The 26,529-nt window shown below is 45.8% G+C and overlaps 1 protein-coding gene across 1 annotated transcript in view; it reads left to right on the plus strand.

Annotated features, from left to right (window-relative positions):
- Positions 1-26,529, plus strand: part of HTT (huntingtin) — a 109,869-nt gene that overhangs the window by 65,274 nt on the left and 18,066 nt on the right. Inside the window, exons 34-51 of the mRNA XM_032223789.1 lie at positions 161-216; positions 1,411-1,559; positions 2,769-2,905; positions 4,001-4,117; positions 4,905-5,027; positions 6,120-6,358; positions 7,398-7,540; positions 8,417-8,627; positions 9,590-9,719; positions 11,570-11,749; positions 12,391-12,567; positions 13,562-13,638; positions 14,710-14,848; positions 16,714-16,836; positions 18,188-18,398; positions 20,458-20,603; positions 22,048-22,225; positions 24,355-24,450. Coding sequence (XP_032079680.1) covers positions 161-216; positions 1,411-1,559; positions 2,769-2,905; positions 4,001-4,117; positions 4,905-5,027; positions 6,120-6,358; positions 7,398-7,540; positions 8,417-8,627; positions 9,590-9,719; positions 11,570-11,749; positions 12,391-12,567; positions 13,562-13,638; positions 14,710-14,848; positions 16,714-16,836; positions 18,188-18,398; positions 20,458-20,603; positions 22,048-22,225; positions 24,355-24,450 — 2,632 coding nt within the window. The remainder of the gene's footprint in view (positions 1-160; positions 217-1,410; positions 1,560-2,768; positions 2,906-4,000; positions 4,118-4,904; positions 5,028-6,119; positions 6,359-7,397; positions 7,541-8,416; positions 8,628-9,589; positions 9,720-11,569; positions 11,750-12,390; positions 12,568-13,561; positions 13,639-14,709; positions 14,849-16,713; positions 16,837-18,187; positions 18,399-20,457; positions 20,604-22,047; positions 22,226-24,354; positions 24,451-26,529) is intronic.

The raw sequence follows: 26,529 nt of genomic DNA on the forward strand, positions 1-26,529 counted from the left end.
ACAATAGAAGTCTTGTTCGTTCCTTTTGTGCTTTGTTTCCTATGAGTTGTTTATTTTTCTCACTGTCTGTTTTATGCCGTTTATATGGAGATAATGTAGGAATGTACCCACGATGTTTGCAGAAATTAATCCCGGTGTTTCTTTTTTTTTTTGCTTCCAGGTATTTATTGGATTTGTGCTAAAGCAGTTTGAATACATTGAAGTCGGCCAATTCAGGTACAATTTCCAACTTAAGACATGTTTCCTTATGTATTTATGCGAAATGGAGGCTCAACACCAATGAGAAATTCTGAGCCTTGTTTCTGAGGAGCCGAGGTGGTGCAGTGGTTAAATGCAGCACTGCAAGCTACTTCAGCTGACTGCAGTTCTGCAGTTCGGCTGTTCAAATCTCACCGGCTCAGGGTTGACTCAGCCTTCCATCCTTCCGAGGTGGGTAAAATGAGGACCCGGATTGTTGTTGGGGGCGATATGCTGACTCTGTAAACCGCTTAGAGAGGGCTGAAAGCCCTATGAAGCGGTATATAAGTCTAACTGCTATTGCTATTGCTATTCTCCTCCTCCTTCATTGAGAAGAACTAGCAATACCGTTTCACAGTGCTTGGCAGCCCTCTCTAAGCAGTTTACAGAGTCAGCCTCTGGCCCCCAACAATCTGGGTCTTCAATTTAACCACCCTGGAAAAGATGGAAGGCTGAGTCGACTTTGAACCGCTCAGGATCGAACTGCTGGCAATGGGCAGAGTTAGCCTGCAATAGTTCAGTCTAACCACTGAGAAGGAAGGAAGGGAAGAAGGAAGGAAGGAAGGACGGACTAGCAATAGCACTTAGACTTATATACCACTTTACAGCCCTCTCTAAGCGGTTTACAGAGTCAGCCTCTTGCCCCCAACAATCTGGGTCCTCATTTTACCAACCTCGGAAGGACGGAAGGCTGAGTCAACCTTTGAGCCAGTTAGGATCGAACTGCTGGCAATGGGCAGTGTTAGCCTGAAATACTGCGTTCTAATTACTGGGAGGGAAGGAAGGAAGGAAGGAAGGAAGGAAGGAAGGAAGGAAGGAAGGAAGGAAATGAAAAGGAAGGAAGAACTAGCAATAGCACTTAAGACTTATATACCGCTTCACAGTGCTTTCCGGCCCTCTCTAAGCGGTTTTCAGAGTCAGCCTCTGGCTCCCAACAATCTCGGTCCTCATTTTATCCACCTCAGGAGAATGGAAGACTGAGTCAACCTTGAGCTGGTCAGGATCGAACTGCTGGCAGTCGGCAGAGTTAGTCTACAGTGGTGCATTCCAAACACTGCTCCCCCCAGGGCTCTTTGAACAACTCATACTCCTGTTCTAATGTTGAGGAGGAAGTCCAACATGTCTTTTTTTTCTTCTTTTTTTTCCATTTTGTTCCCCCCCCCCCCCCGCCAGGGACTCAGAAGCCATTATTCCTAGCGTCTTTTTCTTCCTGGTGTTATTGTCTTATGAGCGCTACCACTCCAAGCAGATAATTGGAATTCCTAAAATTATCCAGCTGTGTGACGGGATCATGGCCAGCGGAAGAAAAGCAGTGACACACGGTAACGGGAAATCAGAAGTCATAGAACTGAACTCACCCTAGGAGTTGTTTAACATGGCAGGCACTTAAAATTTAATGTATTGTCCTGCTGCAACTTTGATGGATCTTTATTGCTATCTATCTATCTATCTATCTATCTATCTATCTATCTATCTATCTATCTATCTATTTATCTATCTATCTATCATCTATCTATCTATCTCTGTCTGTATCTCTCTGTATCTCTTTCTCTGTCTCTCTCTTTGTCTCTCTCTGTCTCTATCTGTATCTCTTTGTCTGTCTTTCTCTTTCTCTGCCTGTTTCCATGTCTGTCTCTCCCTCTGTCTGTCTCTGTCTGTCTGTCTCTCCCTCTCTCCTCTCTCTCACACACATACTTTCAACTATACCCCCAATTCTTTGCATAAAAATGTATTTCTAAAGAACTACATGCCATAAAACTGACTTTCCGGAGCCTTTTATGAGGTTGACAGACAAATAACTCTGAAAAAAAGAGAGCAAAGGCTAGGAAACAGTGAAAGCCATGTAAATATTGGAGGTTGAAATTTGTGTCATTCTAAATTGAATATGTCAATTAATAACATTTGAAGACGTCAAAATGTCATTTGTTGAGACACTGATTTCTACGGGAGGGGGCAATTGTTCTTTAGCTAAACTTAATGTCTTCACATCTGCTACTATAATGTGAGAGCCAGTTTGGCTAAGGTGGGACTAGAACTCCCAGTCTCCTGGTTTCTAGCCTCAATCAAATGCCATGCTTTGAGTTGAGGCCTCTCCCAGCCTGTCTGGGGAGGATTGTGACCTAGGCTTCCCCAGCAGCACCAAGCCGAGTCCTACTCCAAATAAACCCCTTTTATTTAATTTATAGTGAATTCCTCTCCTGCAAAGTCTTTCCTCTCCCTCAGTCTTTCAAGAAAGTTCACAATTACCCACCTTTATCAGGCTTGGAGAGGGGCCGATATCTTTCAGACACCACAATCCTGGAACGAACTAATGGTCTCCTGCAAACTCCACTCCCCTTTCGCTCCTCTTTTATTCCCTCTGGGAGGGGCCATTCACCGTCCACCTGTGGCCTTCCTCCCAAGTCAACTTTTGTTCCTTAGTTGTTAATAGAATAGAAAGTATAGCAGACCCAAAAAAACGGGTGGCGGCAGGCCTGACATTGGGGGTATCTGGTATCTTTGATGCTAATGCCTCCTCCGTTTTTCTTTAGCCATCCCGGCTCTGCAGCCCATCGTCCACGACCTCTTCATCTTAAGAGGAGCGAACAAAGCCGATGCCGGCAAAGAATTAGAAACCCAGAAAGAAGTCGTGGTCTCGATGTTGTTGCGGCTGATCCAGTATCACCAGGTAAACCCTCGTAAGTCGAGGACTGTCTGTACCAGGGAGGGGGAAAGGGGGGTATTAAGATACAAGAGGGAGACTGCCTCGGAGCGAGAAATAAATAAATAAGATACTGACGTGCGCAGAGATGGACAGACTGACTCTAGAGCTCAAGGACAAGGGTGAGACGGAATATCAGGAAATTTGGGACAAATGGTACCGATGGTTAGAAAGGAGGGGGAAAAGAAAAGAAAAAAAACAGATAAATTAAGAATTGGAAAATAGGGTATCAAGAATGTGTGATAGCCAGGAATTGGATATGTATTTGTATGGTTAGTAATTCTATTAAAAAAAAGGATCAACGGACAGGTAATCTGACTGACTACACACACCTATGTCATGGGTATAAAATGTACCGTATTTTTCGGAGTATGAGACACACCTTTTCCCCCTCAAACAAGAGGCTGAAAATCCTGGGTGCGTCTTATACACTGAATACAGCATTTTTTGCCTCCCAAAACCCCACCTCCTTCACCAAAATGGTTGTGCATAGCCTTTAGGAGGCTTTCAGAGTGCTCCTGGGGGCTGGGGAGGGCAGAAATGAGCCAAAAACGGCCCATTTTTTGTCCCCTCCCAGCCCCCAGGAGCACTCTGAAAGCCTCCTAAAGGCTATGCATGCCCTGTTTTGTTTTGTTTTTTGACAAAAAAACGGCCCGTTTTTTGCTCATTTTAGGCCCCACCCCCAGGCCCCAGAAGCACTCTACAAGCCTCCTAAAGGCTATTCACACTCTTTAAATAAATTAAAAAAACGGGCCTGTTTTCGCGAAAAACGGTCCGTTTTTGGGAGGTTTGCAGAGTGCAAAAAACTTTTTTTTAAAAAAATTTGCCTCTTCGAAACCCTGTTGTGTCTTATACTCCGAAAAATACGGTAAATTGTTGTAAGTTCTAATCACTACATGGAAACGTTTATGCCGGAAATGTCGCACTATGTCCAATGTTTTTAATGTTTTAACTAATAGAAAACTTTATTTAAAACAAAACCAAAAAGATACAAGATGGAGCTGGGAAAATCCCTTCGCTTGGGTGAAACCAGCCTGTCCTTGGCTTCCCCTTTGTTGGCAGGTGCTGGAGATGTTCATCCTCGTGCTGCAACAGTGTCACCGAGAGAACGAGGAGAAGTGGAAGAGGCTCTCGCGACAGGTAGCCGACATCATCCTGCCAATGCTGGCCAAACAACAGGTGAGGACATATCTACGGTCACAAACAGCCATCGGCGAAGACCTTTCCCTGTTTCTGTTCGGAGGAAAACTCTTTTTCCGTTCTCCAGGCGCCTGATGGATTATTGCCCCCCCCCCCCCCCGTTCTCCTGCACCTGACCAGGCAGCGTGGGGCGAAGCTGCCGTGGCACTTCCTGGCAGGGAAGGAGACCCTTCAGTTTTGGGGTTTCCTCCTGCCACATGCTTCACACTGTACCCAGACGAACCAATTTTTCTAATCCTAACAGCCCCAAACGCATAATTACCTGTTCTGACCCCCCTCGTCCCACACCAAAACACTCCAAGCCAAAGATACTTTACCGAATTTATTCACAGACAGACAGGTCCTTGGCAGCAAACTGGCACAGATAAGCCGGGGCAGCAATCCAGCCTGCCAAGCTCACAATACTGTTCATCAAACATTAGTCAATGCGTTGACTTCTGCAAAAAGGGTGTGTGCACAAACATTCCTTTTATAGTCTGGAGAGGAGCCTAATGACCAGCGGTTGTAAGTGTGCAAAACAGTCACTAAGCGAACTGATGCACATCAAGGCCCCCCTGTATGTTTTAGGAAAGTCGTCAAATGGGGGGCAGTTAAAAAATGTTTCACTTAACGGTGTACATCTTGGGCTCGTCTGTGATCGTAACTCGGGGACCGCCCGTACGGCGAAACAATTCCTTTTTTCTACCTCTCCTTCGTTCCGCGGTTGTTGATTGCAGCCGTTGTTGATCCTGTTCTGCTTGTTGCTTCATTTCCACCCCTCCCCCAGATGCAGATAGATTCCCACGAAGCCCTGGGGATCCTGAACACTCTCTTTGAGATCCTGGCGCCTTCCGCCCTGCGCCCGGTGGACATGCTGCTGCGGAGCATGTTCGTGACGCCCAGTACCATGGTAAGGAGCATGGGCATCCGGCCAAGAAGCCGCTGAGTGAGAGGGAAGGAGGTGTTGCTACCCTTGGTCCGGGTTCAGGATGTTTCCAATTGCCCTCTTTCCTTTCCTGGGGTTACGGATTTGGGTCCCTTCCCCACAGCCCTGGGAGTTTAGCAATAGCAATAGCAGTTAGACTTATATACCGCTTCATAGGGCTTTCAGCCCTCTCTAAGCGGTTTACAGAGTCAGCATATCGCCCCCCACAGTCTGGGTCCTCATTTTACCCACCTCGGAAGGATGGAAGGCTGAGTCAACCCTGAGCCGGTGAGATTTGAACCGCTGAACTGCATATAACAGTCAGCTGAAGTGGCCTGCAGTACTGCACCCTAACCACTGCGCCACCTTGGCTTTGCAAGGGTGTTGTGGGGAGGACAGGAAGCGGCAGGGAAGAGCAGCCAGCCTGGCACCTTCAGCTCCTGCCGAAAAGCGGGTTATCAATCCAATCACCCAAAAGCTGACCAAGGGCTTAGCAGCAAAGGCTGTGCTCTGGAGGGCATCTGGGCCGCGAGCCCCCTTTGCTTCGCAGGCAGGCAGTGGGGAAGACAATGGTTATGTGTTTGTGTTGTCACTCACCCAAGTGCAGAGAAACTGTGTTCCTTTTGGCAAATGAACAAGTGGGAAGGGAAGAGAAGGGGAGGGTAGAAAGGGAAGGGGAAGGAACATAAGGGGAGAGGAGGGGTAGGAAAAGGGAGAGTAGGAAGGGAAGAGAAGGGGAGGGTAGAAAGGGAAGGGGAAGGAACATAAGGGGAGAGGAGGGGTAGGAAAAGGGAGAGTAGGAAGAGAAGAGGAGGGGAGGGTAGAAAGGGAAGGGGGAAGGAAGAGGAGGGAGGGAAGGGGAAGGAGAGGGAAAAGGGGAGAGTAGAAAGGAAAAGAAAGAAGGGGAAGGAAGAGAATGGAAGAGAGGAAGGCGAAGGGAAGGAGATGGGAGGGGTGGGTAGAAAGGGAGAGGAAAAGGAAAGAAAGGGGAAGGGAGGGGAGGGGAGGGAGGAAGGGCTAATTTAAATAAGGAATATTTTGTGCGCTTCATCCCCTCTCTCTCTCCCTTTTCAATAGGCTTCCGTGAGCACCGTTCAGTTGTGGGTCTCTGGCATTCTGGCGATTCTGCGGGTCTTGATTTCCCAGTCCACCGAAGACATCGTCCTCTCTCGCATCCAGGAGCTCTCCTTCTCCCCCTACCTGATCTCTTGCGAAACCATTCGACGGCTGCGAAACGGGGAAAACAGAGCCCCTCCCACTCAGGAAATCGCCACGGATGAGCAAGATCGGTTTCTGCCCGAAGAGACGTTTTCCAGGTATCGGTTGTTAATAAAATAAAGATGCTGCTATTATTATTATTATTATTTTTTAAACCATTAAAAAAAAGAGATAAAAGGAAATTGAGGAAAATATATACAGGTAGCGCTCGACCTACGACCACTGGCGAGGCCGAAATTCCTGTGGCTAAGCGAGACGTTTTTAAAGTCAATTTTGCCCCGTTTTACGACTTTTCTTGCCACCGTTGTTAAGGGAATATTTGCTGTCGTTCAGTCACACGGTCGTTAAGTGAATCCGGTTTCCGCGTTTTACTTTGCTCGTCAGAATGTCGCAAAAGGGAATCGCCCGACTTCCCCCAGGACACTGCGACCGTTGTAAACACGAGTCCGTTGCCATCCGTCCGAATTTGGATCACCTGATCATGGGAAAGGCATGCAAAGGCACTAAACAGGGATGGGGTTGAAAAATTTCAGCAACTGGTTGCTGGGCGGGCGTGGCCTACTCGGCCTCCTGCACCATGGCCGAGGGGACGATGACGTTTTCGCCCTCCAGAGGCTTTTCTCGAACCTTCATGAGGGCGAAAACAGCCTCCCCAGTTTCCGGAGGCCCGAAATAGGCCCGTTTCCAGATTTCTGGGAGGCCCTTCCAGATCCTCCACACGGGCCCTACCCTTACCTGGCAGGATTAATGGGCTGCGTAGAGACTCCTGGGAGGGGCAGGGCCAGCCAGTCCTTCCAAATACCAGTTCGGTGAACCAGATACAAAAATAACATCCGGTTCGCCCAAACCCGTCCGAACCGGCTGAATCTCACCGCTGGCCCTCAGTGTGAGAAACGGCCCTCAGTCCCTTGTTTTCCCCAGTGCTTCGTCACTTCGAACAGTCACTAAGCGAACCTTTGTAAGCCGAGGACTACCCCTGCGGTTACATCAATTCTTCTTGGCCTTGAGGAATTGGCTTGGCTGGCTGTTGCATATCGGGTTTTTCTTTTCTCCTTTTTTTTTTGCAAAGTTTTAATCTTGCTTTTTTTTCCCCTGGGCTTCGTACCCGGCCTCTCTAAGTCTCTCATTTCCCTCTAGATTCCTAATCCAGTTGGTGGGGATCCTCCTGGAAGATATCGCCAGCAAGCAATTGAACGTGGAGATGAGCGAACAGCAGCACACCTTCTACTGCCAGGAACTGGGCACCCTTCTCATGTGCTTAATTCATACCTTCAAATCAGGTACGACTCCTCTTCTTGCCCCTTCTGTTGTGGCCTGCCAGCGGCCAGCACAGCTGGCAGATTCGGACAGTGAGGAGGGTTGGGGAGGAACCTGGGCCAGTCCTGGAGCCTGGGGAAGGCTGTGACCAAAATTTGGACCCCACTTATATTTGTGACGGCTGCAGTGTGGTTTGGAGGTCACGTGATCCCATTTTGCGACCTCCTGACAAGCCACGTCCACGGGGAAGCCAGATCCACTTAATAACCATGTCGCTAACTGAAGCTTAGCAGTGATTCACTTAACAACTGTGGCAAGAAAGGTGGCAAAACGAAGCAAAACTCCCTTAACAGCTGTCTCTGCAAGCGAGAGAAATTTGGGACTCGTTTTTTGCGGTTGTAATTTGAGGACTGCCTGTATGTAATATTTCAGTGGAAACCCCGAGCTATCAATTGGGACTTATTGATAACTAGCCGATAATCCTGACGTTGCCCAGGTATTTATATATAGGGGGAAATTGACCAAACGTAATTTCTAATGTTGGATTTTCCCCCTTACCAGAGGGAGCCCCCTTGTGGAGTACTGTGAAGCCGTTACCATTGCAGCTCCACTGCGCTGTACAGTAGAATCAATTTTACGGCCGCACAGTAGAAGCCATTTTAAGGCACAACAGGCTGTATTTTAACGGAACACACACCCAGAAGGGTGTTAGGGGTATCTTACCCCCACAGTATTTGTTTCCAGAGTGTAAGTCTTCTGTGTACCAAGTTTGGTTGGAATTTCTCGAGGTGTTCCAGAGTTATGCTAGAACATACGTACATATGCACACACAGAGACAGCCATTTTTATATATATATAAATGATGATGATGAGGTTTTCCCATTGTTTCGGTGTTCCAGGGATGTTCAGAAGAATCACAGCTGCGGCTACCAAGCTTTTTACCGAGAGTGGACCGCACGGTCTTCATTTCTACACTCTCGAAAGATTAAACGATCTCGTCAAGTCCATGATAGCCACCCACCCCTCCCTGGTCCTCCTCTGGTGTCAAATCTTGCTGCTGGTTAACTACACCAATTCTACCTGGTGGTCCGAAGTTCATCAGACCCCCAAGTAAGTCTGTTTTTTAAGCTCATCAGGTCTTTCTCTTTTTGGGCACACTGAGAATATATCTGCCGAACAAAACTCCGCAATGGCGACAGGGAAGAGCATCCGGCCAGTAAACACTCTGATAGCTCCCATTCAGTTGCCCAGACTCCACCCCCCCCTGCAAGGGATTATGGGGTCATTAAAAGGAGATGATGATGATGATTGCCGGGGCGGATATATGTATGTATATTTTAATTCAATTTATTTAATTAAAATCCCTTGCCACCCATCTTCATTGATACAGCGGCTCTTGTTAGTTGTAAAGTGAATCTGGCTTCCCCGTTGACTTTGCTTGTCAGAGGGTCGCAAAAAAGGATCACGTGACCTTGAGACACTTCGACTGTCAGGGTTCCAAATAGCATCCAAAATTAAATCAGAGTCCGAGGCAAAGGATTCCTCAAAGTTCCAATTGATGAAGAGAACCATGTTGGCACATCCGGGAAACTCTGAATCTGAAGGCTTTCCGGCTTTCCCCACCCAGTTGAAAGTTCAAGATCTTTCCTCGCACACCCACAAGTCCATCCCATGGTCCAATCTTCCACTGCCCTGCTGGCAGTTCCACCCATCCAATTCCGGTCAGGTGGAAACGTGCAGAGACAAAGGATGACCTTGGTTTTCTAGAAAGAATGTTGTTATGGCTGCCTCTCATCTAACTCCGTATTTTCCCACCATAGAAAAATGCCTAGTAGAATAATAGAAAGTGTGGCAGTCCTGAGCTCCAAAGGGAACAATTTGCTTGCAAGCCTGACAGCGACTATATATCCAGTCGGAGCAACGGAGGAATCTGATGGCCAGCCAATCATTAATCCTGGGAGATTCTTCTACCTGCTTCTTCTTTATTTCTTCCTGGCAACTTGACTCCTGGATTTTGTAGTGTTGTTGTTGTTGTTTTTTTAAATAAGAAATCCACTTTCCTTCTCTTCCAGGCGGCAGAAGTTGCTCAGCTCTCAACCCAGCGGGGATCCCCACGAAGAAGAAGATGGGGGCTCCAAGCTCAGCATCTGTAATCGCGAGATCGTCCGGAAAGGATCCCTCATCCTTTTTTGTGACTACGTGGTAAGATCTGAGGATCGCAGACGAGGCCCGCGTTTCGGAAGGCAATGCAAAATAGCAGAGTCGGAAAGGGGCCTCGGAGGTCTTCTAGCCCAGCAACCCCCCAGCAAGGGGTTGGGCTAGAAGACCTCCGAGTCTTCATACAAAGGACTGACTGTCCAATCTTTCTTTTTTTTCCCTTTATTGAATTACAAATTACAATTACAAATAAAGCAAAGCCAAAGAAAAATCATTGGCAAATCTTAACATATTTAACCAGCTAATAACTATAACAGTAATATATTTATAGCAATTATAATAATACAACCAATGGGGAAAAAAGGAAAAGAAAATGTATATATTAGGCTAGACAAGAATTTGGTGGTAAACTAGAATTATTTTGACATACAAAAAATTGTACTTCAATGTCTTACTGATTGAGGAATGATGAAATGTTTGTCTTAAAAGAAATAAAACTTTTGAACACTAAAAAAAAAAAAAGAAAGAAAAAAAGAAAATGAGCTTTAACTAAATTTCTACTTACATTAGCCTATTTACAATTTTTCCGGATTATGCCCATAATTCTATAGCATCTTTATTTTCCATACTAACAGCTGTTGACATCCATCAACTTCCCTCTCATTTCTACCTCTTGTCTCTTATCCATTCGTAAAATTTATTCCGTGTCCTTATAATATTTCGAGTCTTCTTTATCTTTAATTTTTAAGGTTAATCTATCCATTTCAGCACAGTTCCCAGATTTCCCTAATTATATCGTCATCTGATGCGGTGTTCACATTTCCCCAATATCTAGCATATAGGATTCTTGCTGCCGTCAATATATGTAACACTAAATATATGATTGCTTTGTCATAACTTTCTGACAGTATACCTAAAAGGCGTGTTTCTGGTTTAAACTCAATATGTTGCTCAGTTATCATTTCTAACCAATTGTGTATTTTTACCCAGTAATTCCTCGCTTTCTTACACGTCCAAGATCTTTTTCAACTCTTACTGGATAGTGGGAAGAGTTGAGTAGAGTTGAGTTGTTGAGTTGTCTATGGAGATTCTCAGTCACCCAGGTCATATTTATTATATAGGTGTTTTTTTTTTAATTTGCTGTGAATTCTGCTCATTCACATCCAGCAAAGTCTTTCAAGGGAGGATTTACAGTCACAGACCTTCTCTGGCTTGGACAGCTGCCAGGATGATATATGCAAATGTGGGCAAGGAGTCTCGGAGAGTCAGGAACCAATTAAGCAAACGAATGGTCTCCTGCAAACTCCACTCCCCTTTTGCTCACCTTTTATTTCCTCTGGGAGGGGCCATTCACAATCCACTTGTGGCCTTACTCCCAATTTGACCCCTATTCTTTAGCTGTTCCCTTTGTCTGGCCACTCTGCACATGGGCACACTGGAAACACACAGGCTCCAGCTGTTCTACTGCCTCACTGATGTCCGACTCTGAAAACAGCTGATAACTGTGAGACGGTCCTGGCCCCCTCTCTGCCTCCGACGCAGAGCCCTCCTCAGAGCCTTCCCCAGACTCCAGGACTGGCCCATCTTCCTCCCCAACCTCCTCACTGTCCAAATCTGCTGCCAGCTCTGCTGTCGGGCCACAACAGTTTGTCTAGTAAGAATAATTGTGGCTTTAGGTCTATTTGTTTGTTATCATCTCCTCTAACCATCCTTTTATCTTTAACCAATATTTTGTTCGCCGATGGACAGGTCCACGAGATATGATTGCTTCTCTCCTTGATCAGCTTCTATCCGTTGCTTCTTGTCCCGCCTTCTTCGGGTGCTTTGGAGGACACCTTCCATGATGTCCCGTTGGCCCTTCCGCTCGAGTGAATCCGTTCCATTTCTTCCCACAGTGCCAAAACCTGCACGACTCCGAGCACTTAACCTGGCTGACCGTCAATCACGTCCAAGAACTCATCAGCTTGTCTCACGAGCCTCCGGTGCAGGATTTCATCAGCGCCATTCACAGAAACTCGGCAGCGAGCGGACTTTTCATCCAGGCGATTCAGTCACGATGCGAGAACTTCGCCTCCGTAAGTTCTTTTCCTTTGGTTTCTCCAGATTTCTTTTCTCTGAGGGTTTTCTCCTCCCCAAGACACCTCAGATTTTCTGCGTTAAAGAAAATACAGATGCTTTTATCTTGAAAGGTAACGACGTCCTTCAAATATTGAGGCTACCCAAGCAGTGTGGGACACGGTGGCTCAGTAGCTAAGAGCTGAGCTTGTCGATCAAAAAGGTCGTCAGACTCCGCTAGGGATTCAAACCTGTGGTGGGTTCCGGATCCTGTCGCAACCAGTATGCTGCGGTGGGGCCGGGCGTCCACCACAGGCACACGCGCTGTGCATGCATGCACACCCACCGCTCTGTGACATTCCAACTGCTTGGCAGAGCATCGCACAGGCGCCGTACGGTGCACGCATGTGCAAATGGCCCGCTAGTTTAAAAAGAGCCCAACAGAAACACCGTTCTGTTCCCAGCTGCCACCGGTACGCCCGTACCGGAGTGTACCTCCCGGAACCTACCACTGATTCGAACTGCCGAGCGTTCTGATCGACAAGCTCAGCTTATTTTTCGAAAGGAACCAGTTAGGTTGAGGAGATGCTTTTATACTTTGATGAGCCTGGAAAACAAAACAAAAAAAGACTCTTAACAGAGGTTTTTCTCCCTGGTGCAGCCGACGGCCGTGAAGAAGACCCTGCAGTGTTTGGAGGGGATCCATCTGAGCCAGTCGGGGGCCGTGCTGGTGTTGTATGTGGACAAGCTTCTCTCCACTCCCTTCCGTGTGCTGGCTCACATGGTGGACACCTTGGCTTGCCGTCGCGTCGAAATGCTTTTAGCAGCGTCTGTGCAGGTAAACTGTGGCGTCATCCGGGCGAGTGATGGGCCCTGAGGAGGCTTTGGGCCGTCAGTCCTTATCTCTCAGCCTAACCCACCTCAGGTGACCGGGGGAGACGGGATTTGTACTCGTCCGATGGCGAGTTGGCCACGACGAATTATCATAGAGCCCTTCCTGCTGATCCTTAAGGAGACCCGAGCAGCTCCCTTACATGCGGCTTCTGAGTTGAGGGGTGAGGGTTGATTCGGTGGTCTGCTTGCTCCTTTCCAGTCCTACCTTCCACGGTTAGGACAAATTCATCCCTGAAACCTCGACCAGTGATGGCTAACCTTTTTGCCGAAGCGTGCCAGGAGTGGGGGGTGTTGCACGCACACGTGCCCACACACATAATGCAATGCCCCCCTCCCCGCACATGCATGTACAACCCCCCGTGCCTGCGCACAGGCCTCACTGAAGCCTCTGGACCTTCGGGAGGCGCGTTGGGCCATTTTTCGCTGTCGGGAGGAAGAAAAATGGCCCAACTGGCTACCCGGAAGTTAGTTCCCGAACTTCCGGTGGGCCCCGTTGGGTTGTTTTTCGCCCTACCCAGGCTTCAGGGAAGCCTCCGGAAGCCTGGGGAGGGCGGAAAACGGCCCAACACGCAAACCAAAAATCCGTCCCCGAACTTCCGGTTTGTGCGTTGGCTGGTTTTTCACCCTCCGGAGGCTTCGGGAGGTCCGGAAGTCCGTTTCAGGAAGGGCGAAAATCAGCTGACCAGTGTTCGCATTCACGCTGGAGCTGACAAGGCAACACCTCCCGTGCCCTCAGAAATGGCTCCACATGCCATGGGTTTGCCATCACGGACCTCGACTCAGCTCACAAACGAGCCGCGTTGTTTTATTTCTGTCTTTTCGAGTCAAGTGTATTTTTTTTTAACGGCCCGTGTTAACAACTTCGGCTTTTCATTCGCTAGACTGACGCGAACACGTTGTCTTTCCCGTTTTTTTGTGTTTTTGTTTTTTTGATGCAGAACAGCACGGCTCAGTTGCCAGTTGAAGAGCTGGAGCGAATTCAGGAATATCTGCAGAACACCGGATTAGCCGACAGGTGATGCCTAATGCATTTTATTTTTACAGAATATGGATGCAAACTTGTAAAGCGCTTCCATGACTATTATCAAGCTGACATAGAAAAGGGAGGAGAATTCCATGCACACCTTTGGCCAGAGTCAGATCTCATATTTCTGCAGCTGGCGTGTGAGGTGCGCAAGTTCATTATAGCCTGCCGCAGCAGCACCTTGTTGGTGGATGTGATTTATGACACAGACCGAGGGGAGGGGAGACACAGGGGTAAAGTTCAGATGCCATTAAGCGGAAATCAGATTTGGCTCCGCAGAAGGAGAAAATGCCAAAAATGTTGCTCCTAATGAATGACTGGATTTCTTTTGAACTTTGTCTCGAGGCGCATAATTTACTTAGCGCATCTTTTGGAAACTTCACAGTGGAAAGTGGCTAAATATTTGCTGAGCTTTTTTTCCCCCCCCCCCTCTCTCCGAAAATGAATCCCTGCGGATTTTACTCTGCTAGTCGTCACTGACTTTTAGTGGCTGCTGATCATTTCTGCTTCATTGTCGGGAGACTCTGTAGAGATTCTCAAATCATCCAGGTCGTGGTTATCCCACAGGTGCTTTTTTCAGGACTCTCTGGTGTTTTCTTCTGAAGATATTTCGCTTCTCATCCAAGAAGCTTCTTCAGTTCTGACTGGGTGGTGGGGAAGGGAAGGATTCATATTCCTTGCAGACAGCTGGTCATTGGCATCCTTTTAGAGGATTGTTGTCGCGCAGGTGCTGTGAACGCATGCGCAGTTGGCCAGTCGCATTATAAATAGTATGGAACGCGAGCGGGCGGGTGGGCCAAACCAGCCACCGTACTGGTACGGTGGCCGCTGCTCCCGGCTACTACCGGTACGGCCATCCCAAGCCGTACCACCTGGAACCCACCACTGCACTGGTCTTAAGTATGAAAAATTCTCATAATATCACTTTTGCTAGTGTAACTTTGAACGGTGACTGAATGAAGTGTTGTAAGTCGAGGACTGCCTGCATCGCCAGAAGAGTTCTGACTTTCTCAAAAGTATCTAATCTGGTGGGTTTCTGATTTATTTTTATTTTTTTTAAAGACATCAAAGATTGTACTCACTCTTGGACCGGTTTCGTCTAACGGTGGCTCCGGAAACCATTAGCCCCTCCCCTTTGGTTACGGCGCATCCCCTGGATGGGGGGAAACATCCTGCTCTCGAAACTTTAATTCCAGACAAAGTAAGGCTGAGTTGTTTTCCTATTAATCTGCTCCCCTTTTAAAGTCTGTTTGCAACAAAGGTGAAATATAATGCAGGTGTGATGTTCAGGCAGTGGATCCCAGATGTTGCTCTCCAGCTAGATCTAGTTTTTCTCCTCATAGGCCTCCCGACCTGTTCACCCTCTTTAGGCCAGCTCAGTATCCAAATCTAATCCCCCAATATACCGTATTTTCCGGACTATAAGACGCACGGGGGGTATAGGACGCACCAAGATTTTGAAGAGGTAAATTAAAAAGTTTTTGCACTCTGCAGGCTTCCCAAAACCCCTACATGCCTCGTTTTTCACGAATAATTAGGCATTCAGAGAGTTTGAGAGGCCTGCAAAGTGCTCCTGGGAGCTGGGGGGGGGGGGGCAAAAACAAGCAAAAAACGGGCTGCTTTTCGTGAAAACGGTTCTGTTTTTTGCAAGGAAAAACGGCATGCATCGGCTTTGGAAGGCTTGTAGAGTCCTCCTAGGGGCTGGGGGGGGGGAGCAAAAATGACTAAAAAGAGGCCCGTTCTTCACTCGTTTTTTCCCCCCAGCCCCCAAAGAGCACTTTGCAGGCCTCCCAAACCCTCTGCACCTCTATTTTTGTAAAAGGGGCAGGGTTTCGGGAGGCCAAAAATGCTGAATTCAATGTATAAGATGCACCCAGGTTTTCTCCATCTTTTGGGGGGGGGGGCGTCTTATACTCCGAAAGATATGTTATTCAGCTGAGTTTGATTCTCTGTCTGGTAGCAGCCTTGCGTTCACACTAAGGTTGGCCCAGGCAACAAACGACCGTCAAACGGTTACTCATGGGTGGTAAGACCACACTTGGAATATTTGCATCCAGTTTTGGTCGCCATGATGTAGAAAAGATGTGGAGACTCTAGAAAGAGTTCAGAGAAGAGCAACAAAGAGGATTAGGGGACTGGAGGCTAAAACATATGACGAACGGTTGCAGGAACTGGGTAGGTCTGGTTTAATGAAAAGAAGGACTAGGGGAGACATGATAGGAGTCTTCCAATATCTCAGGGGTTGCCACAAAGAAGAGGGAGTCAAGCTATTCTCCAAAGCAACTGAGTGTAGAACAAGAAGCAATGGGTGGAAACTAATCAAGGAAAGAAGCAACTTAGAACTGATTAGAAATGTCCTGACAGTTAGAACAATTAATCAGTGGAACAGCTTGCCGCCAGAAGTTGTGAATGCCCCAACACTGGAAGTATTTAAGAAGATGTTGGATAGCCATTAGTCTGGAATGGTATAGGGTTTCCTGCCTAGGCAGGGGGTTGAATTAAAAAACCTCCCAGGTCCCCTCCAATTCCACCATCATAAATGTGAACCAGTTGCCAAGCGCCTGAATTTTGATCACGTGACTGTGTGAAAAATGGTCCTTTTTCCCAGTGCCGTTGTAACTTTGAACGGTCACTAAACAAATTGTCGCTGGAGGACTACCTGTATACAACGGGAGAGTTTCTCCTTGACTTACAACTGAAATCGAGCCCGGAATTATTACCGTTGGAAGTCGTGCTGGTTGATAACACGGAGAAGTCTTTTAATTCAGAATAACTGATTTTATAACAAGTGATGTGGTGGCCTAGAGGCCGAGCTCTCGCCTCACAATCCAGAGGCTGTGAGTTCGATCCTAGGTGGAGGGCAGATATTTTTCTTCTCTGGGCACAATGAGAATACATCTGCTGAATAAAACTCCACATTGGCAACAGGGAAAGGCATCCGGCCAGTAAACCCTCAGCTCCATTCAGTTGCCCCGACTCTACCCCAATGCAAGGGATTACAGGGTCGTTGAAAGACGATGATATAAGGCAAATACCAGTTACTGCTCTCTTTTGTTTCCCTGCCAGGATTGGTTCTGTTCGCTCGTGAGGTCCCAGTGCTACACAAAATCAGCATTTGCTCTTCCAGAAGGTGCCGAACTGATGAATCGGCTTCCTGAAGAAGAATTGATTCCTTTCATGATGCACCAGGTAAATGCACCTGTTGGCCCAGAAAACGGGGGGAAAAATCCCCTTCAGAGGCAGGTAGGAATAGCAACAGCCCTTCGACTTACATGCCGCTTCACAGTGTTTTCACAGCCCCCTCTAAGTGGTTTACAGAGTCAGACTCTTGTTCCCCCCCCTCCCCCAACACTCTGGGTCCTCATTTGACCCACCTCGGAAGGACGGAAGGCTGAGTCAACCTTGAGCCGGTCAGGATCGAACTGCTGACAGTGGGCAGAATCAGCATGCAATACTGTCTTCTAACCCCTGCTCCACGATGGATGGATGGATGGGTGGATGGATGGATGGATGGATGGATGGATGGATGGAAGGAAGGAAGGAAGGAAGGAAGGAAGGAAGGACGGACTAGCAATAGCACTTAGATTTATATACCGCTTCACAGTGCTTTCACAGCCCTCTCTAAGCGGTTTACAGATTCAGCCTCTGGCCCCCAACAATCTGGGTCCTCGTTTTATCGACCTCGGAAGGACGGAAGGCTGAGTCAACCTTGAGCCGGTCAGGATCGAACTGTTGACAGTGGGCAGAATCAGCATGCAATACTGTCTTCTAACCCCTCCTCCACGATGGATGGATGGATGGATGGATGGATGGAAGGAAGGAAGGAAGGAAGGAAGGAAGGAAGGAAGGAAGGAAGGAAGAACTAGCAATAGCATTTAGACATATACCGCTTCACAGTGCTTTTTATAGCCCTATCTAAGCGGTTTACAGAGTCAGCCTCTTTCCCCCAACAATCTGGGTCCTCATTTTACCCACCTTGGAAGGCTGAGTCAATATTGAGCCAATGGGAATTGAACTGCTGGCAGCCGGCAGTCAGCAGAAGTAGCCTGCAGTACTGCACTCTAACCACTGCGCCACCGCGGCTCAGGTAGGGATACCAATAGCACTTACAGACCGCTTCGCAGCCTTTCCCAAAGGGAAGCGTTAACAATACCCCCCCCCCCGACTCCCAAAGAAAGTAAGGAAGGAATGGGCCAAGGAAACGTCCCCGTTGTTAGGAGAAAATCCTGCTGATGATGTTACCCAGTGTGGTAACGTGACGTTCAGAAACTTAGATGGAAAGAAACTTTGGGGAGCAAACCCCTGGCCAAATCTAATACCCGAGCTTACAAATATTTCCTACTTATTTCAAAATCAGACCAGCCAAATTTTCCTTTCCTTGGACTTTCTGTCTAATTCTGCATATTTCATTTAAATTCAGACATCCTTCGTTTGCTAAGTTTTTCGTACGTTCGTGCCTTTGTCTTCTGAATATTTTTGTAATATGCTACGATATATAACGTTGCGGAAATGTTGCTCCCTGCTGCTTGGGTCTTTTCAGGATTTCAACATCAGCCTCCTCGCCCCGTGTTTGAGCCTCGGCGGGCAAGAACTTTCCCGAGGGCTGAGGAGCCATTTTGAAGCGGCCCGCCTGGTCACCCTGCACCAGGTGACGGAAGTGGTGCACAGGCTCCCCGCCGGCCATCAAGTCTTCCAGCCGACGCAGCCGGTGGGATCGTCCCCGTACTGGAACAAACTCAGCAATATTTACGGTGAGATGTGGGATCACCAACTGGTGGTCCCTGAGAAAGTTTTGGTGGTCCGCAGAAAAATTATTTGCCTTTTTTATAAATCAGGGATCCTCAAACTACGACGGATATGTACGATGAACGCTTGTGTTGCTGCAGAGAGTCTCCCCCTTCGGGGTCTTTTTGTGCGGGTCGGAGGGGGGCAGAAATTCAAACTTGGGGTGTGCTTCAGCCTCCTGGTGGGGGGCTTTGGGCGAAGGCTGGAGGGAAGAGCCGCTGGTGGCGAAGAGCCGGAGGGCCTCGTTCCAGTGGGGCTACATCCTGGCCTGGAACTGGCTGACCATCTCAGCCCCCGGAGCCTCCAGGCGCCGGTACCTGGCCTTGCACTCCCACAGGTCTTCCCTCTGCTTGGAAAGCCTGTGCTCCTAGTCCTCAGTGAGGTGCTTCTGCTGAGCTGCCTCCTCGGTCAGATCCAATTTGAACTGAGCTGTTTTGCCAACTCTTTCTCCTGGGGGCTCCAACAACTGCTTCCTGGGCAACTCCTCTTCCTGGTGTGGCTTCTGGTGATCATTAATTTTGATACTAAATAATAATAATAATGATTAACAATTTTGATAACCTTACATTAATCATACTCGCATCATTATAATAACGTTGTACATAATACAGTCATCTTTCAACTTCCAGTCCTTCCATCTGCATACTATTTTTAACATGTTATATAAAAAGATTCATAGTGATATTTTCCCCCTTTCTAATTTCTACCTCTGTTTCATATCTTGATAATACAAATCTTAAGAGCCGAGGTGGCGCAGTGGTTAAATGCAGCACTGCAGGCCACTTCAGCTGACTGCAGTTCTGCAGTTCGGCTGTTCAAATCTCACCGGCTCAGGGTTGACTCAGCCTTCCATCCTTCCGAGGTGGGTAAAATGAGGACCCAGATTGTTGTTGGGGGCAATATGCTGACTCTGTAAACCGCTTAGAGAGGGCTGAAAGCCCTATGAAACGCTATATAAGTCTCACTGCTATTGCTATTGCTATTCTATTTCTGTCTTTCATCTCTTATCCCTTGTAATATTTCAATTCTTGTAGGGGGTTTTTTTTGGCATGTTTTCCATAATGCTCCCTTGGGGTTTTGTGTTAATTACATTAGTGATACTCACATCATTATCACAACATTATATATCAGTGATGGCAAACCTTTTCGGCACCACGTGCCGAAAAGAGAACACTTCACGCATCCTTGCACAGTACATGCCCTCGTCTGGGCCGCGACCAAGAAGAGGAGTTACCCAGGAGGCATGCTCATACCGGGAAATGTACTTCCGGTTTCCGGCAAGTCTTCCGGTTACTGCTGTACACGCATGCTCGCGCTGGAAAACAGAAGACCAGCTCTTCCAGTTTCTGGCACTGCCGCATATGCAAAGGCCAGTGGATCATCGTGTGTGCATGCGCAGCAGAAACCCGGAAGAGGAACGGGTGATGCCGCGCATGCCAGGCAACGTGGCTCCGTGTGCCACTCGGAGCACGTGTGCCATAGGTTCTCCATCACGGTTATATGCATTGCAATCGAAGTTGTTAAATTCCATGCATATTTTCAGAATCCTGCAGGCTTAGGCGGGGTGCACCTCATTGGGGAATGTGATTGATGACACAGACTGAGGGCAGGGGAGAAACGGGGGTAAAGTTCAGCTATAATTCAAACAAAGCTCAGATCTGACTGCGAAAAGGCCTTGCCTAATGGTGCCCCTAATAAATGACTAGTTTTGAATTGAAACTTGGCTCGATACTCATGAATCAATTAGGGCTTTTTAGGAAACCTTACACCATGTATATATAATCCCCTCATTATTTAATTATTCATTATTTTATTAGTCAATGCTAATAGCCATGGTAACCTTAATAGCGTTATTTAAAGTTATATAATACAATCGTGAGAAATAGTTTCTTAAGGATTCAAGAAAGGATCCTTTCAATGCCTGATCAGTTTTCTTGGGTCCTCAGAAATTTGAAAGAGGGAAACCAAATCACAGCGCATTTGTGTTATGACGTGTTGTGTGTGTGTGTGTTTTCCACCTCACAGGAGACCCAGAGATGTTTCAATTCACAATGGTTCTAGCTCAGGCTTTAAGTCAATATCTGGTGTTGCTTTCCAAACTGCCAACGTCTCTTCGCATTCCTCCGGAGAAAGAAAATGACATTGCGAAGTTCGTTGTGATGCTGCTTGAGGTAAGGGCGATCACGATATCGGAAGAGGGTGGGGGGTGGGGAAATGTAAGAGAAAAAATTTGATGGCGCTGCCTTTTAAAAAGCGGAAATCTGTAGAGAATCATGCAGTCTCACGGGTTGTTATTGTGACACAATTCTGCTGTGACGGTATTATCTGGAAAATATTTGAAACTAGTTGATAACTCGTCGTTGCCACGGTATTTATTCATAGGGGGGAAAGGTCCGGACCAAACGTAATTTTTAAGGTTAGATTTTCCCCCTTACCAGAGGGAGCCCCCTTGTGGAGTGCTGGGAAGCCGTTACCATGGCAACTCCACTGCTCTGTACAGTAGAAGCCATTTTAAGGCACAACAGGCTGTATTTTAACGGAACACACACCCAGAGCGGTGTTAGGGGTGTCTTACCCCCACAGTATTTGTTTCCAGAGAGTAAGTCACCTGTGTACCAGGTTTGGTTGAAATTGCTCGAGGCGTTCCAGAGTTATGCTGGAACATACATACATACGCACACCCCCAATGAGCGGGCGATCTGGGAGAATGAACGAAGGGAGGAGAAGAAATGACGGAGAGCAGACACAGATTACTGTTCCTTGCCATCAATTCATTGCGAAATACTGTTCATCTTTCTGAGTGTTTCTGCTGAATGTTTATTTGATTAAGGCACCTAATTGTGAACAATTCTTTTTATTTAAAAAAAACAGCATATGCAATTATGTGATTTGAAATTGCAAAGCTTGTTGGAAATGTAAGCCCCTTAAAGCTTTTTCCTGATCAGAGGAGGCTGGTGCCTTTAAATAATTTATTGAAATAAACTTCTAATAATGAAAGTCCTCCGGGATTGGGTGGCCTATAAATCGATTTAATACATACATACATACATACATACATACATACATACATACATACATACATACATAATTGGGGTCTCGATAAGACCACACTTGGAATATGGCATCCAGTTTTGGTCACCGTGATATAAAAAAAGATGTTGAGGCAACTGGAAAAAGAACAGAGCAATAAAGATGATTAGAGAACTGGAGGCTAAAACATATGAATTGGTTATGTCTAACGAAAAGAAGTAAGGGAGACATGATAGCCGAGTCTTCCAATATCTCAGGGGCTGCCCCAAAGAAGATCAGGTCAACCTGTTCTCCAAAGCACCTGAGGGCAGGACAAGAAGCAATGGGTGGAAACTAATCAAGGAGAGAAGCAACTTAGAACTAAGGAGGAATTTCTTGACAGTGAGGACAATTAACCAGTGGAACATCTTGTCTCCAGAAGTCGTGAATGCTCCAACACTGGAAGTTCTTAAGAAGATGTTGGACAACCACTTGTCTGAAGTGGTGTAGAGTTTCCTGCCTAAGCGGGGGGTTGGACTAGAAGACCTCCAAGGTCCCTTCCAACTCTCTGCTCACTATTCTGTCGATTTCTTTTTGCCCCACCAGATCCTGTCTTGGCATTTAGCACGCAAGCAGGTCCCCCTGAGCATGGATTTCCAGGCCGTGCTGGATTGCTGTTGCCTGGCATTGCAGCAGACGGAGCTGTGGAACCTCTGGGCATCAGCCGAGAACACCAGCCAGGCCTCCTCGCTCATCCACTGCACCCGGTTCATCCTGGAAGCAGGTGAGACCCCCCTGTCCCCCTCCCGGTTTCCACCTCCCTCCCCTCTGCTTTTTTCCTTCAATGCTTTTGGCAGGTTTTCACTTCAATTCCCAGTTGCCTCGTTTACCTGAATTTGGAACCGTTTCTTTCATTTCATCCCCTCCAGCAGTTTGAGAATGAGAGGCTACTGTCAAAGATTAACTTTTCTTATTTTATGTTATTATTATTTTATTTTTATTATTTTATTATTTTATTTTTTATTTTTATTTTTCTATTTTATTCTTTTTATTTTTCTATTTTATTCTTTTTATTTTTTTATTTTTATTTTTCTATTTTATTATTTTTATTTTTCTATTTTATTATTTTATTTTTATTTTTTATTTTTCTATTTTATTGTTTTATTTTTCTATTTATTTTTTATTTTATTTATTGTTTTATTTTTCTATTTTATTTTTTATTTTTCTATTTTATTTTTTATTTTTTCTATTTTATTATTTTATTATTTTATTATATTTAATTATTTTATTATTTTATTTTTTTATTATTTTATTTTTTTATTTTTTTATTTTTTTATTTTATTTTTCTATTTTATTTTTTATTTTTCTATTTTATTGTTTTATTTTATTTTCTATTTTTTTTCTATTTTATTGTTTTTATTTTTCTATTTTATTTTTTATTTATTATTTTTTATTTTTTTATTTTTTTATTTATTATTTTTTATTTTATTATTTTATTATTATTTCATTATTTTATTATTTTATTATTTTATTATTATTTTATTATTTTATTATTATTTTATTATTTTATTATTTTATTTTTCTATTTTATATTTTTTTTCTATTTTATTATTTTATTATATTTTATTATTTTATTATTTTATTTTATTTTTCTATTTTTCTATTTTATTGTTTATGTTTCTATTTTATTGTTTTTATTTTATTTTCTATTTTTTTCTATTTTATTGTTTTTATTTTTCTATTTTTTATTGTTTTATTGTTTTATATTTTATTGTTTTATTTTTTATTGTTTTATTTTATTATTAGCTGATGACCCGGCATTGCCTGGCTATTGATAGACGTCAAAGCGTTTGTCTGACAGGGAGCCATTGAGAGGGGCCTTTCTTCCCCCTACTCCCATGCCCATCATCCCTGCCCTCTCCCTTCCCCCTCCCATGCGCTCCTCTTTTCCACCCTGTCTTCGATCCTGGCCCTTTGCCCCGAAGCGTTTGTCTGACATGGAGCATTGAGAGGGGCCTTTTATCCCGCAGTTCCCATGCCCATCATCCCTGCCCTCCTCCTTCCCCCTCCCATGAGCTCCTCTTTCCTGTCCTGTCTACGATCCTGGCACATTGCCCCAAATTCATCAGGCGCTTCCCCATTGGTGCACTGTAGGACGAACATCACGGCTGGCTTTCTAGGTTCAAAAGTTTTATTTCTTTCAGTAAGACATCAGAGTACAATTTTTTGTGTGTCAAAATAGTTCTAATTTACCACCAAATTCTTGTCTAGCCTAATGATGGCTGGCTTTCTAGAGGAAGCTGCAAAGGAAGTGACATCAGAAACAATTTCTGCTCTAGGATGCCGCACTTGGTCTCCTTAACGGGCCAGGCATTCCAGAGTTATGCTGGAACACACACACACATATACATACAGCCTTTTTTATATATTACATTATTATATCATATCATAGATCATATTTATGCCTTCAAGTCAGTCTTGATTCCAGGGAACCACCGAGGCAATTTCTTACAGGCTTGGGGGAAAATATTCCCACAAGTGGCTTGTCCTGGGTAGTTCCTTCCTAGGCTTGAGGGCGAGGGATTTCCCCAAATGAAGCAGCTGCTTTTGTGCCTAGAGCAGGTCTAGAAGCATTTCTTCTCGGCCTCCAGTCCAGTGTCTTTAACCACTGTGCCAGGCTGCTCTCCCTGTCAAACCAAATGAATTCAAATGGAGTGAGGGAAGTTCTTAAAAAAAGAAAAAAAATCCACTCACTCACTCCAGGCAAAAAAAAAACCCCACCCCAAAACTTTAAGAGTCAGAGCGAGTCTGTATTCTGAAGTTTCTTCGGAAACTTTTTCTGACATTCGTGTGTACCACCAGAGATCTTTGAAGGATCCGTTTTGTGAAACATGTTGCTTCCGTCCGGTTTAGTGGCCATTGAACCGGGAAATCGCCTCCTGAGTCCAGAGAAAAGGAAGAAGATTCAGAAGGCCGGCAGTGAGAATGAAAAGGCTTCACAAACACCAAGTAAGGATAAAACCGACGTGGCGTATGCATGAAGTTGTGTTTTGATATAAGTCTTAGGTGAAGATACAGGCTATATTCCATGATCCTACCTAGAGTTGCATTGGATGTAAGGGGGGGCTGCAGGTGCATTGCAACTACTAAAGAATTAGGTGTGAATTTCACTTTAGGTTTACGTATAGGAAATTTCTCTGAAGGCTTCCGGGTGAGATTTACTAGGACCCGGCTGTAAGAGAAAGGTCAAGAAATGACTTTTCCAGCCTCAGTTTCCCTTTGGTGGCTGTTCTTGGGAAGTTGGAAAGCATAAACACATCAAAGATCTATTAATGCATTCAATATCAAACTGGATGGACGGATGGATGGACAGATGGATAGATAAGATAGGATACTGGATGAATGGATGCATGGAAGGATGAATGAATTGTTGGTGTATGGATAAGATAGGACACAGGATGGATGGATGGATGGATAAGATAGGATACTGGATGGATGGATGGAAGGATGAATGAATTGTTGGAGTATGGATAAGATAGGACGCAGGATGGATGGATGGATGGATGGATAAGATAGGATACTGGATGGATGGATGGATGGAAGGATGAATGAATTGTTGGAGTATGGATAAGATAGGAGGTTTAGAGGTTTAGAGGTTTATTGGGATTTATATGCCGCCCTTTTCCCTGAGGGGACTCAGGGCGGCTTACAACCACAGGGGAGGGGAAGTGCAAGGTCAAAACAAACAATTAGTGAACAAAAGAAAAATGATAAAACACAACTTTCATTCAGCAATCAAACACTCGGGCGGGTGATTGGAAACCTATTCCCAGGCCTGCTGGGAGAGCCAGATCTTGAGGGCTGCGCGGAAGGTCTGGATCGTGGTGAGGGTGCGGATCTCCATGGGGAGCTCGTTCCATAGGGTCGGGGCAGCAGCAGAGAAGGCTCTCCTCCGTGTGGTCGCCAGTCGGCATTGACCGGCTGATGGAATTCGGAGGAGGCCTAGTCTGTGCGATCTAATTGGTCGGTTTAGGGAGGTAATCGGCAGAAGGCGGTCTCTCAAGTACCCAGATCCACTACCATGGAGTGCTTTAAAGGTGGTCATTAGGACGCAGGATGGATGGATGGATGGATAAGATAGGATACTGGATGGATGGATGGAAGGATGAATGAATTGTTGGAGTATGGATAAGATAGGACGCAGGATGGATGGATGGATGGATGGATGGATGGATGGATAAGATAGGATACTGGATGGATGGATGGAAGGATGAATGAATTGTTGGAGTATGGATAAGATAGGACGCAGGATGGATGGATGGATGGATGGATGGATGGATGGATGGATAAGATAGGACACAGGATGGATGGATGGATGGATGGATAAGATAGGATACTGGATGGATGGATGGAAGGATGAATGAATTGTTGGAGTATGGATAAGATAGGACGCAGGATGGATGGATGGATGGATGGATAAGATAGGATACTGGATGGATGGATGGAAGGATGAATGAATTGTTGGAGTATGGATAAGATAGGACACAGGATGGATGGATGGATAAGATAGGATACTGGATGGATGGATGGAAGGATGAATGAATTGTTGGAGTATGGATAAGATAGGACGCAGGATGGATGGATGGATGGATGGATGGATGGATGGATAAGATAGGACACAGGATGGATGGATGGATAAGATAGGATACTGGATGGATGGATGGAAGGATGAATGAATTGTTGGTGTATGGATAAGATAGGACGCAGGATGGATGGATGGATGGATAAGATAGGATACTGGATGGATGGAAGGATGAATGAATTGTTGGAGTATGGATAAGATAGGACACAGGATGGATGGATGGATAAGATAGGATACTGGATGGATGGATGGATGGATGGAAGGATGAATGAATTGTTGGAGTATGGATAAGATAGGACGCAGGATGGATGGATGGATGGATGGATAAGATAGGACACAGGATGGATGGATGGATAAGATAGGATACTGGATGGATGGATGGAAGGATGAATGAATTGTTGGAGTATGGATAAGATAGGACGCAGGATGGATGGATGGATGGATGG

Source organism: Thamnophis elegans, chromosome 9 (assembly GCF_009769535.1).
Source record: "Thamnophis elegans isolate rThaEle1 chromosome 9, rThaEle1.pri, whole genome shotgun sequence".
NCBI lineage: Eukaryota > Metazoa > Chordata > Lepidosauria > Squamata > Colubridae > Thamnophis > Thamnophis elegans.